The sequence below is a fragment of the Leptopilina boulardi genome, unplaced genomic scaffold (genome assembly GCF_019393585.1).
Source record: "Leptopilina boulardi isolate dan_hultmark-lab unplaced genomic scaffold, ZJU_Lbou_2.1 LbouV2_316, whole genome shotgun sequence".
Classification (NCBI taxonomy): Eukaryota; Metazoa; Arthropoda; class Insecta; order Hymenoptera; family Figitidae; genus Leptopilina; species Leptopilina boulardi.
The window spans coordinates 267,421-281,271 of record NW_026137881.1 but is presented as its reverse complement, the minus strand read 5'-3'; the positions used below and the strand labels follow the sequence as shown (position 1 = coordinate 281,271).

At 24.2% G+C, this 13,851-nt stretch overlaps 2 protein-coding genes across 3 annotated transcripts in view; one reads left to right on the top strand and one right to left on the bottom strand.

Annotated features, from left to right (window-relative positions):
- LOC127284025 (synaptotagmin-11) overlaps window positions 1-5,556 on the top strand; it is a 38,002-nt gene extending 32,446 nt beyond the window's left edge. For both annotated transcript variants that reach the window (XM_051309308.1, XM_051309307.1), the window contains exons 4-5: window positions 2,035-2,352; window positions 2,477-5,556. In XM_051309308.1, the coding sequence (XP_051165265.1) occupies window positions 2,035-2,352; window positions 2,477-2,596 (438 nt within the window). In that variant the 3' untranslated portion in view covers window positions 2,597-5,556. The remainder of the gene's footprint in view (window positions 1-2,034; window positions 2,353-2,476) is intronic.
- A 2,272-nt stretch (window positions 5,557-7,828) lies between these two features.
- LOC127283935 (dolichol kinase) lies at window positions 7,829-13,516 on the bottom strand. The gene is made up of 7 exons (XM_051309079.1): window positions 13,172-13,516; window positions 11,900-12,153; window positions 10,633-10,853; window positions 8,964-9,152; window positions 8,615-8,824; window positions 8,207-8,534; window positions 7,829-8,002 (listed from the first exon to the last, which is right to left on the bottom strand). The coding sequence occupies exons 1-7, from the start codon at window positions 13,249-13,251 to the stop codon at window positions 7,869-7,871; spliced, it is 1,416 nt and encodes a 471-aa protein (XP_051165036.1). The 5' UTR covers window positions 13,252-13,516; the 3' UTR covers window positions 7,829-7,868.
- Between the last annotated feature and the right edge of the window lie 335 nt (window positions 13,517-13,851).

The following is a 13,851-nucleotide window of genomic DNA, read 5'->3' as shown; positions in this document are numbered from 1 at the left end:
GATTCGCGTCTTGTATTGCTTTTCCCAAGAAGCAGAAGTTTAGTAGGTACAGGAAAAAAATAGTTGAACCGTAAAAGACAGTGTAATGGAAAATTAGAACAGACTACAAAGTACGCTGAACGTAGGTTTAAAGACGCATATAGCATTAAAAAGCACTGATGATGCTAATGCTTTAAGTTGACACAGTAATTAACGATCATAGTATAAAAGCTTCTACTAATATTCAAATGTCTGCCTCACCTTACACTAGAACAGTAATAAAAGCTTCGACTGTAACGTCAAAGAAAAGCAGGTAGGTGATAGTTTTAAGACTCAATAGCCAGAGAATAAAGCAAGCAGTTATAGTCTCCGACCAAGAACAAGCGGACAGATTGGAAAATTTGATTTTATATGCTGCCCGATGAGGAAAAGTACTGTTTGTACCATATTTGGTATGTAGCCCCAAAAGAAGAGATTTAAGACAGCAAACCCTACCGAAAATTCCTGTACAAGATCTTTTACAAAAAAATGTATAAGTCATCAACTTGTACCAGTTCTGGTACAGAAAATCTACAAATTTGGAACAAGTCCTTGTATGCCGAAATTGTACATTTTATTGACCAGAACTTCAGCTGCTGATGACTTGTACATTTTCTCGTAAAATCTACAGGTATTTTCATCAAGGAACAAAAGCCGACCATAAATTGATAGATTACAAGAAGAGCCCAAACTGTTTCTTATGTAGAGAAAAAATTGTACGGAAAGGAGAATTCCAACTGCATTACAGGCAGTGCAGGATACGGAGACTTTAGGTCAAATTTAGAGGAAGCAAATAAAACTTTCGCAAATACCCTAAAGAAATAGGTCAAGCAACAAGAACGGTATTGAAGAATCGTGTAAGGGAAAAAACCTCATCTACAAAGCCTGAGGATCTGTATAGGTGATCCAAAAATTTCATAAAATCTTCCCTAACAGTATTTGAATATTCAGGATATCCTACGAAATTTTTAGTGATTCCGGGGAAATCGGTGTCGATGTCTGCCGACAAAAATTAAATAGAATGGATTTTCTAGTACAGTAACGGTGATTACAGAAATAATCCGTTCAGTCCCATAGAATCCATATTGAATCTTTATGAAATGATTTTTTTAACTTTTCTTATTGTAAACAAAAACACAGTAACACTGTATTTAGTAACGCTTTTCCCACACTGCACCTAAATTTGCAGCAATATTGGCAACATTCCTACACTGAAGAAGTCTTGGGCATTTAGAATTCCCAACACATGTATGAGAAGCACCAAATAAAGAGATTCTGCACAACTTCATTGTGGGGCTAACTGTTTCCCATCTTGGGTGCTCTGAGTGCCTAAGTCTGATGCTGCAGCATCACCAAATCTTGGTAACAATAACGTGGAACATCTGCTCGCCCAAACATTTAGCATAGAGGTTGCTCAAAATCATGCTCCAGATACTCCAAAGCAAAGAGTTACTGCATTTCCACTGTTGGAACTGCTGATCGCTTAAGACTTTTTCAGTGTAGTGGGTAAAAAACCATGTTTGTTCCAAAAAAACATTCTTAATCGTTGCGTGCCTAAGCTGGGTCCCTCGGACCCAGACAACTTTTTTTTCATGTTCTTCAACATATTCGCTTGAAAATTGTTACTCGGAGGTTTTCGGGGTCGCTGATTACGAATCCGGTGTCCGTTTTTCAAAATTCAAAATGGCGGATCCAATATGGCGGAAGAATTTTAAAAAAATCGGTCGGTATCGATTGAAAATCGTTACTCGGGGGTTTTTGGGGTCGCTGATTACAAATCTGATGTTTCTTTTTCAAAATTCAAAATGGCGGAACCAATATGGTGGATATATTTTTTTAAATTTGACTATTTTGCTTTGAAACTTGTTATTCAGAGGTTTTCATGGTCGCTGATTACGAATCTGATATTAGTAAATTGTATTGATGTTAAAATCTAACACAATGCAAAAATTAGAAATTAAAATCATCCGAAAAGTGGAAATTTTGACTTTAACAAATTAAAAAACATTATTCCAGATACAATCTCAGGGCAGGGGAGAATTATTGGTGTCATTGTGTTGGCAACCAGCGGCAAGTAAATTAACAGTTGTTGTTTTGAAAGCTCGCAATTTACCAAAAATGGATGTCACTGGATTGGCTGATCCTTATGTGAAAATTTATCTTCTCTACAATTCACAGCGCATCGCCAAGAGAAAGACTCATGTGAAAAAACGCACTTTGGATCCAATTTTCAATGAATCCTTTGTTTTTGAAATACCAAATGGCACCGAGGGACTCAGCAAGACAAGTCTTGAATTTGCTCTTCTTGATTGGGACCGTGTTACAAAGAATGAGGTGAAAAAAAAAAATTTCTTTATTTTACATTAATTTTAAAAATACTTTTTTTCTATGAGGAAACTAATAAAAAAAAGGGAATTTTTCATAAATAGTATTTTTACAAATCATCATTATTCCACAGGTCATTGGAAGATTGGATGTCGGTGGTCCAAAATGTCAAGGATCGGCTCTCAATCATTGGAATGAAGTTTGTACATCGCCAAAACGTCAAATTGCTGATTGGCACAAGTTGAGGGAATAAAAAAACAAAAAAAAAAAAAAAAAGAAATTTCACAGTTATTCTCTATCAGTTTCGTAAAAAAAAAAAATCACATCAGCGCCCAAAACATTTCTCCATATCTAAAAGAAAACCCGTGAAAACAATGGTGATTTCATCTCTTGGAGAGCACAGATAAAAAAAAAAAAGGTGTCTTATTTTATAAACCTATACTATACTCGTTGTGTAAACCGATATTAAGGCTTCAAGATCTGTGCAGCTTCCGATTGTATAATAGATATTATATCATATATATATACTGAAAGCTAAGGTCGATCGAAGAATAACAAAAAATTATGAAGGTTAATAGAGAAAAGCGTCGACTTCCAAGAAAATGCCTAACACATTGAAAGGTTACGACGTCACAAATATTTCTATAGAAATAAATAAGAAAAATATATCCATCTCTTGAGATTTGAAAGGATTCACGACCATCAGGAAGCGCAATCATTTTTGAAAAAAAAAAAATTAAAATAAAATTTGTCTCGAATTTTCATAAGTTGTTCCATTATTGAAGAAAATTATTTCGATTATATGCAATTATTAATTATTTAATTATTATTATTATTATTATTATTATTATTATTATTATTAAACTAAAAAAATAGTTTATTTATATTTTATATATTCTTACTGTTATAAATTATTATTGTTTTGTTTTTATTTTCTATTCCTGAGAATTTTAATAATATTTATTAAATAAATTATTTTAATTTGTAAATAGGTATAATTTATTAATTTTCAAATAATAATTTTCTTCACTGATGAAATAACTTCTATTGGTGTCTTGTCAAAGGGGAGTTTCAATGATGATATTAATAATAATGCGAAACTCCCTTTAATTCCACTAGTCATTGGAATAATGTTGTAAGAGATATTTAAAACTTTTATCACTCGCTGTTTAAAAAAATAATAATATATATATAGTAATCAATGTGACGCAAAAAAAAAAAAAAAAAATTCTAAATGCAAATTGGAAAAATTATTTCCAAGAGTGTTACTTCATTACTATATATATAATTAAATAATCAGCAGAGATTACTTTCTCCTTAGTGAGAATCAATTCTCTTTCCCCTGTTAGTGAAAATAAAATTTTAAGATGAGACGAATTTTCAATTTAAGCTTAAGATGATAAAAATCGTTTATAAACAAGACGATTATCAATAATGGAGAAATTTTTAACGGTGAAGAATAAAAATAAATATCAATGGCCAATATTATCACTATTTTAAAATTGTATAATTTTTTTTGTATTTTTATTATCTCGATTAGTTTTTTTTTAATTTACTCATTTAATAATTAATTTGAAAAAAATATTTAAAATAAATTCATTTAAATATAAAAAAAAAATTGTCTCATCAAATGAGAATTTTTTTTTATATTTACTTCTCAATATGGAAAATAATTTTAAAGTGATAAAATATTGAAGGTGAATATTTCTTCTGAATGCAAAATTTGAGAGATGAAAATTTTCGAAAGGTTGAAACTTTCCTTTCTTGAATAATATATAGGCAACCATTTCTGTAAATATGTAAGTGATATTGAAAATTATTTATTTGTTAATTTATTTTCTAACATATATATATAAATATATATTTATTGACACTGTTTTCTAATCTTAAATAGAAAAATAAGTTTTTTTTTAAGTCCATTTTATCTATATTTTTCACTCTTTCGATTTTTTTTTTTTTTTTTTTTGTAAATCTCTAGAATACATTTATCGCAAGGATCAAAATATTTTAATGAGTAAAATTTCTGAAAAGTTTTTCTAACACAAATGAAATATTTGAAAATTATTTTATGGAAAAATATGAAAATTTTCATTTTTTTTTTTTTTTTGTTCTCACACGAATGTCAATTTTCATAGCAACGCATCTTACGAAATAAACACTCTTGTGTATTTTTTATATAGTCAATTGTTTGCAGTTTATTGCAGAAAAATGAGATTTACGCTACCAGGAAGAAATAATTTTTTCTTTTATTTAATTTCGCATATATTTGAGAAAAAAAGAAAGTTGGTAAATAAGTGTACAGAAGCTAAATTAATTTAGCACTATTTTCCAATTTAATTGAAATTTAAGAACTATAATAATTATTTTTTTTTGCTTTAAGTGGTAATTAAATATAATATTGGTAAATAATTAATATATATGAAGAGAAGAATAGATTTTCTATTGGAGAGGGACGAGTCACTCTAGTCATTGTATTGGTAAGAAAATAAAAAGTACCTTTGAGGGTAACAAAGCTGAAAGTATAAGTCGAATGTTTAAATGTAAATCATAAAAAGACTCAATGGATTTTATCGAATAAACGATTAAAGAAAACAAAATACTGAATTATATCAATAGACATAATTAAAAGAAAAAGAAAAAAAAAAAACTTAATGAAGTGCAAAAAATGTATTGTAATCAAGATTTACCTACTTAATTAATTGCTAATAATGAAAAAAAAAAACAATTACAAGGTACGACTGTAACAAGTAGAAATAATTACTTTAGATAAAAATTGTGCTTCATCTTTTTTGCTTTTACAGAGTTTGAGATAATATAATAGTAATTATAAAGATTTTCAATGAAAAATTCTGCAAAATAACGAAAAAAAATCTCACTCTGCAAAATCACAAAATAATTCAGCTGTATCACTCAATGATTTTTGAAATAGAATTTTTAGGAAACATCAAAACCATTTAGACTATTTTATTTCACTGATTTCAACTTTTTCTCAAAACAAAAGAATAAGTGATTTTTTGCATATTATTAAATAATAAAAATTCTTAATCTGATTGAAAAAAAAAATCATAAAATTCTATAAAGTATATTCTTTCAATCTGAATGGTTTGATGAATTGCTTCCTAAAATTCTTCAACACACACAGAAATCAATGCGAACTGTAAAACTGTGTGAACAGATTTTAAGGCTGTGCGGTCAATAAAGAATTTAAAAATATGTCGTTTTTTTTTTCTTTAACAATCCTTCATCATTTTTCTCCTGATTATTTTTTAAAAAACTATCTACTGTTAAATTTCGATTAACTTTTTTTGTTTTTGGCACAACGTTAGGAGCGTATGATTATTCCATAAAAATGATTTTTCACATAAATTTTTATTTTACAAAATAACATTTAATACAGAATTTTTTTTTAAACGTATGTTTACTCAACGGAATTTTTAAAGTGCCAAATTTTAATTTGACAGAATTTTTCTTTACCCAACTGTTTCTTGAAAAGAATTCTAATTTAATTTTATTTTTAATTTATTAGAATTCTCATTCAGTAGAATTTTAAGTAATTCAAATTTTTAAATCCTAGAACTTGGTATCAGAAGCTTATATATAAAATATTTGGCATTTTAAAATAACAATTTTAATTAAAAATCTTCGAAAAATTCAATTATTTCTAAAAATCTTAATCCAAAATTCAATTATTTTTAAAATTTGTATCTAAAATTCTTTGCGAAATTAATAATTTCAATCCAATTATTCAAAAATTAAATTAAATAAAAACATTTTTTAATTAAAAATTCTCTAAAATTCAATTACTGTTTGAAACTTTGTTAATAATTTTCATCAATTCTAATTTACTAAAATTTTAATTCAAAATCTCCTGAAATTCAATTATTATTAAAAATTTTGATTCTAATTTTTTGTTGAAATAATTATTTCTAATAGTTTTAATCAATATCTTGGCATTTAAATAATTTAAAACATTTTTTCAATTCAAAATACTCTAAACTTCAATTATTGTCTGAATTTCGGTTAAATTAGAATTATTAAAAAAAAAAAAAAAAAACAGTTCGGTAAAGAGAAATTTTGTAAAATAAATTTTTTTTCAAAACAAAATTGCCAAATTAAAAATTCTATTGAGTAAAAGTTCGTTTAAAAAGAAATTATCTTAAATGCTATTTTGAAAAATGAAAATTCGTGTAAAAAATAATTACATATTATAAAGCAGTAGTTCACGCGTTCAATAATAAATCATCAACTTGGCGAGCTTTTCGGAATCAAAAAAATTCGCTAAAATTTAAAATTCTTGAATTCTGTCATTTTTTAAATTATTTTTTTGAAAAAAGTAGCATTTAGTGGTTTTTGGCCAAAATTAGTAGTAAAAAAGTAGTCTTGTTTAAAAAAAGTATCAAAAAAAGTAAAAAAGTGTGTCACTTCGAAGCCTGTATTATTTTAGTTTTTTTTTTTTTTTTTTTTTTTAATTTTGTGATCCTGTGATATTTTCAGAATTCCAAAATTTGTTTCAACAATGGTTTCAATAATAACATAAACAGTATAAATATGAAGTAGAAAAATATTTTTTATTTAAATTTTATCATTTTTCTTTACAAATTTTTGGCGAAATATATATATGTATATGTATATAACAAAATTTTCACAAGGAATGCTGCGTTGCAACAGTTAGATTATATCATTAATAAACACTTTCTTTGTTATAAACTATTGTTAAACATAGAAATCAGAAAATACAATAAACGTTAAAAAAAATTATCATTATTCACCCAACTATACAATAAATATTAATATGAAGATTTTTTAAATAACTTCACATGACGCTCAAATATTGTTATAAACTGATTCTTTCAAACCATTCATAAATAAATTCATAAATCATTCACACTGTTTTTTTTTCAATGTTAAAAATATTTTTAAAAAATTTACAAAAATTAAAAAATATTAAAAACATTAATTACGACAAAAAATATTTTAAAAAGCATCGATTATTCAAAGAAAGTAAGTTAATAAGGAAGAATCGGACAAAAAATTGACAAAAAAAATTTTTTTAAACAAAAATATTAAAATAAAACTCACTTTTTAAATCCGATTTTTTTCTAAAGTTTTCATTAATGAAAATCTGGCACATGTTTTTTTTTACAATTATTAATGCAGATTTCAAATTTTAAGCGTATAATATTATTTTTCAACCTGCAAGCAAGTTGATGAATCTTTGTATTAAAGTTTAAAAGCTTTTTTGTAGTTATCAGCCTTTAAAATTAGACATATATATATACTTAATGTAGTACATATATTTCTAGATACTATAGTAAAATTTTTCAATTATATCAGTTAAAAAAATAAAATGTATAAAATATTATATTTAAACATGTTTTTTCGAAAAAAAGAAAAACATAAAAATTATTATACACGAGAAATGAAAATTTTTCATTCAAAAGCAACGTGTTGAAATATAAATGTTTATATATGTATAAATAACGAGTTTTAACTCAAGAATATAACAGACAAATTTTTTTTCTTTTTCACAACAAAAGACAAAGGTACATAAGAAGTGGCATAACCAAATTATCAACTTGCTCGGTTTTTGTCTCTACAATAGAAACTCCAATCACAGCAAATGTACTTCTAAGCAAATGTCTGTTATCTTCAATTAAACCTAAAAATAAATTATTATTTCATAATTATAAAATATTTAAAGCTCTAATTTTTTTGGTTATTTAGCTCAACTTTTGCTTTTTTCGAAATTTCAATTGAAAAATTGTATCTAAATTTGGAAATTTTATTGTTTAGATAGAAAAAAAAAAAAATATCGATTGTTAATATTTTGAATAAAATTTAAAATATAATAGAAAATACTCACCAAAAAATGCAAGAAAATAAATTAAAATCAATTGTGAAATAATACAGGCAACTAAACCCTCCATTGTTTTTCTCGATTCATTTAATTTATGTTTGCCCCAATTGCTGCCAACAAAACTGGCAGCCGCGTCTCCAATTCCAACTGTGAGAACACCGCTGAGTAATGGTAAAAGTGCTGTATCGTTGGCTGGCATCCATAAAGGATAAGATAAACCACACAGCAAATAGAGCGGTGTTAAAGAAATAAATTCATCCTTCTCATCGGCAAACAAATTATATCCTTGACGCATAATTTCCCCTAATGGTGGTATATTTAAAAATCTAAGCAGCTAAAATTTTTTTTTTTTTTAATTAATATTTAAAAAAAATTTTACACAATTCACATTAATTGGATATTTTTAAAACTTACTTCCAACACAATTAGTAGAGCAAAAGCAACACCACTAGCCATGTACAGTAAGACAGGTTCCCAAATTAGTCCTGTTATAAAAACTATTGACGCTAAAATATGAAAAACTTTTCTATCCGAAGTTGTTGCTTTTGTTTTTGAATGAAGTTTATACATTATAAAACACCATGCCAATAAAAAGCATATTGACCAGCAGATCATCAAGAATATCTGAAAAATGTGTTTTTTTTTTAGAGAGAGAGAGAGAGAGAGAGAGAGAGAAAAAAAAGACAAAAAAGAAATGTAATCAGTAAATGGAAAAATAAATTTTCATGATAATTGGTTTTATAAAATATTATTAAATACTTACTCTTGACGACTTGCTGAATATATAAAAGAATATCCATAGAATTGGACTCCGATCTAACAGAGTATGTAGAGATGGAAATATCCATAATGATATTGTAATGAAAATCCATGCGTAAAATTGTTTCGTTTGTCGTAGTTGAGGGAAAATTTTACACACTAAACAAAGGGACAGTACATAAATAATTCCCACCTGAAAGATTTGTTAAAAATTCAAACGTAATGAAAAAACCTGTTTTTAAAGAGGATCATGCATTATTTATAAGTGCATTCAAAACAAAACAAAATGATTTAGTATGTTTTATTATTATTTTTTTCAGTAAATCTTGTACAATTTACAGGCCTCGGAATGTACGACTTTTTTCGACTTTTTTTCGACCATTTTTATATTTTTCTTTTTTTTTACAAAATTTTAAAACAAAATACGTCATTTTTAATATACAAAGCAGATTTTTTTCAGATTATCTTTATTTTAATTATTTAACAAATTTTTAACTAAAATTCTTCTCTAAATGAATTATTTTCAATAATTTTAATGAAATTCCTCACAAATTCAATTATTTTAAATTAATTTTCAATTTAAAAATTGTATAAAATTCAATAATTGTTTAAAATTTTTTAAAAAATTAGTAAATAAAATTACCCAAAATTTTAGTTAAAAATCACTTGAAATTCAATTATTTTCAAAAATTTAATTATTTTCAAAATTTTACATTTAAAATTATCTGAAATTTAATAATTAAAACTATAACACTTCTGAAATTTAACTATTTTCAAAAATCTGAATTGTTAATCTTTGAAAATTCAATTATTTAAAAAAAAAGTTTATCTCAAATTATTTGATAAATTATTTTCAGTTAGCTGTAAAATTTAATTATTGTCTGAAATTTAACAAAATATTTTAAAAGATTTTAAATTCAATTATTTTTAATAATTTTAATATTTCTTTAAAAATTCAATTATTTAAAAAAGTTTCAAACAAAAACTCTAAAATTGAATTATTATAATAAGAAATCTAAAAAAAACTACAGCAGTTTAAATTTGCAAAAATTTATTTCAAATTTAAAATCTTGTGCAATTCAATTATTAAAAAAAAAAATTTTAATTAAAAATCTGTAAAACTTAATTATTGACCTAAATTTTTTTGTTCCATCAAATTTTAAGGATAAATTAATTATTTTTTAAATAAATTAGCTAATGAATCCAAAAGAAAATCAAAAATAGAATTACCTGTATTTTATTGTATTTAAATTTTAACTGTTTATAAATAATAATTGTTTAAACAAATTAAATTTTGAAATTGTTAGTTCCATTCTAAAATATTCGAAATAAATTTTCTTGATAATATTCTCATAGTATTATTCTTATTAAGGAATTAATAAAATTAATTTAATATTTAATAAAATTTGTTATTTAAAGTAAAATATTTATTAACTAATTAAAAATTAAAATAAAAAAAAATCGTCTTTTCTGAAATTTAAATCAACTAAAACGACTTTTTTGCCCTTTAAAGTCGATCCGAGGCCTGAATTTAAATTAAAATTTTTTTTAATTGCAAATTTTTATTTTTAAAAAAAGAATATTTATTAATAACAGTGGATTTTATTTATTTTTTTTTAATATTGTAAAAATTGAGTTTTTAATGGGAATATTTTTGGAAATATTCAACTCACTTGCAATATTACTGTGGCAATATCATTATCATGAATTGGTGGTAAATGATATCTAAGGGGAATATTTGTGGCGGCTGATAATAAAAACAGGACAAGTCCATGTGTCACTGCTGTAGCCTCGCCAACAGTAAAACAACCAGGAAAATTTGACATCACTTGAACAACACCCCAGGTACTTAAACTTCCAACACTTGAACCCCATGCTACACTCACTAGCAATCCTGCTCTTGATTAATTAAATATATCACAGTTTTATTAAATAAAGTAACGTAATTTGATGTCGTCTTTTAAATTACATTAATATAATTAAATATTTATAATTATACTATTTGGATATAAAAAATCAAAAAGGGAACAGGCACAAATTCATTGAGAGTTGAATTTTTTTTTTCACAAAGAATCTTATGTTGCGAATATTTGGAATAACATAAAAAACGTTAAATAGAATTTTCATTTTAAAGAATTTTATTCGAAATAATTATTTTTTAGATAAATTTTCATTTTCCAAATTAGCAATTGCTTTTTATATATCAATTTTTGTTTAGCAGAATTTTTATTTTATAGTCATTTAATTTACATGAATTTTTATTTAAAAGACTTTTAATTTGATCGAATTTTATGTGACAGAAATTCCAATTCATTGAATTTTAATTTGCCCAAATTTTTATTTGTACGAATTTTTAAGATGCCAAATTTTTATTTATCCGAAATTACAAATGTCCGAAGAAAAAATCGACAGAAAGATTTTGGCGCAATTTTTTGTAATTTTGGATAAATAAAAATTTGGCGTCTTAAAAATTCTATCAATTAAAAATTCGTATAAATAAAAATTCAGTGAATTGAAATTTTTGTCATTTAAAAATTCTAATCAAATAAAATTCGATTAAATGAGAATTTTGTCAAATTAAAATTCGCTTAAGTTAAAATTCTTTTTTATAAAAAGTCATGTAAAGAAAATAACTGTAAAATAAAAATTCGGTACCTAAAAATGTTATGTAAAAATTTGTATAAAAAGAAAATCTGTTAAATTTGAAAATTGAAAATTCATCGAAAAAATAATTATTTCTAATAAAATACTGTAAAATAAAAATTCGAATTAATTATTTTTATAGGAAATTAATGCGCTCCAATCTAATTTAATTTTAAATGCAAAATTATTTTCCAATTTTCTATTTCATTAAATCACAAAATTAGATTCTTCATGATCTATTTTTTTTAATATTTAGTAGAACGCTGAAAATAAATTAAAGCTTTTGAGTGGATATACCTTTGTTAGCAACAAGAAGTAACAATGTGGATGTTACGATACAGGGAAGAAAGTAAACCACCTGAAAATCTTTAACCACTACATTTTTTGTGGATAAAAGTATATAGAGTATGAAACAACTTATAATTAATCCAATTCCAGTCAATCCTTCCAATAAACAGATTTCAGAATAACTATGATCTTCATATAACAATGTTGATGTCGCACAAAAACCCATTAATGGACCAATCCATAATCCAGGACTATTTTTTGTTCTAATAAAAAATTAAAAATAATTATTTTCAAATTAATCATACCTTAAGATAATTAAAAAAAAGTTTTTTAGATTAAAAAAAAAATTATTTTTCATATTTGTGAGTTAATTTTATTTTTATTACTATTATTCTCTTTTTTTAATATTATTTTTTGTTATCGAAATTAAATAATAACATTTTGTTTCATACAAAATCTGACAAAGAAAATTATTTCAGAAAAAAAAAGTTGTTTTTCATCAAATAAAAAAAAAACTGCAGGTATTATAATGTATAAATTAGCATCGTTTTCATTTATATAACAAAGTGCAGTCATCGATATATTATTATTATTATTATTATTATTATTATTATTATTATTATTATTATTATTATTATTATTATTTAGTTCGATGAATAAAGATATAAAATAAAACAATAACAAAAAAAACTGTTTGAAATAAATAATTATGTTTGAAATGAATATTAAAATATGTTTGTAAATGTTCTTCAAAATTGAAAAAAAGTAATAAATTATTATTAACAACTTAATTTTTTATTTTAATAAATTTGCAGTTTCCTTCATAATATTTTTTACATTCACTCGAAGTAATCGTTATATTCATACTTCATTATTAAAAACTATAAATAAAATCATTATTATTATTATTATTATTATTATTAGAATAAATAATAAATATTAAATTAAACATATGTAAATCAATTTTGGCGATAACAAAATTATTGTAATTCAATTGAGTTCTAAATTTCACAATTTTCGCAGTTGTAAAAGCATTGATAAAAATTTCAATAATATATGCAACGAAAGATAATTAATTTAATGTAAATTAATAAATTATTGAGAATTAAGTACACAAATTACTGTATCAATTATACCAAATGAATTTTTCTTTCGCAAATCAAAACTTTTATATCACGAATAAAAAAGTTTATGAATGAATAATACTTTTTTAGGTTATGTTAACTTTGTTTATAGAAATAAAAAAAATTTCTTGCCTGAAATATATATAAATATACATACCGGTGACGTATTTTGTTCAATTCCAAGTTTTTTATAATTGTTTCTCCCATATTTACATATATTTTGGTTACAGCATCCATGGTGTTTTTTTTTTTTTTTTTTTAATTATAATGATTAAATGACAATGTCATTAACTATATATGGGGATTCATTCACAATATATTACACCCACACACTATGTGTGTAAAAAATACATGTAAGCAAATAGTTGACTGTAAGGAATTTATAAAAATCAGCGGTATTTCTTCAAAAAAACTTCGCATATATCTACACCTACACTAATATATGAAAATGCAAAGTTAGAAAATCAACATTTTTGTTGCATTTTGCAATTTGTTGGTGCAATGCAGGGTGACCAACAAGGTGGCCGCAAAAAGTTCTAGTTTTGAAAGTAAAAAAAAAAAAAAGTACCAGAAATTACAAAGTCGAAGCGCGGTAATTTCAAAAATTAACTAATATTTAAATGAAAAATTAGACGAAATAGAGATTTAAATATTGAAACTCTATTACAGTAAATAAACAATATATACTAAATATGTAAAAACTCGATGAAGTAAAAAATATAACATTTACAAATTATGTAAAATAAAAATTATACAAAATATAATTAATAATAAAAAATAAATTTTATGATAAATAAAATTTTTAAAAATACATCATTTTTAAAAGTTTTTTTTTTA

What these genes read in the sequence shown, in the direction of transcription:
- LOC127283935 (XM_051309079.1), bottom strand. Translation starts at nt 13,251, where the DNA reads ATGGATGCTGTAACCAAAATATATGTAAATATGGGAGAAACAATTATA. An exon ending in ACTTCTTGTTGCTAACAAAG is followed by an intron (nt 10,854 to 11,899) that starts GTATATCCACTC and finishes AATCAAGAGCAG; the next exon opens with GATTGCTAGTGAGTGTAGCA. An exon ending in TTATTTTCTTGCATTTTTTG is followed by an intron (nt 8,003 to 8,206) that starts GTGAGTATTTTC and finishes ATTTATTTTTAG; the next exon opens with GTTTAATTGAAGATAACAGA.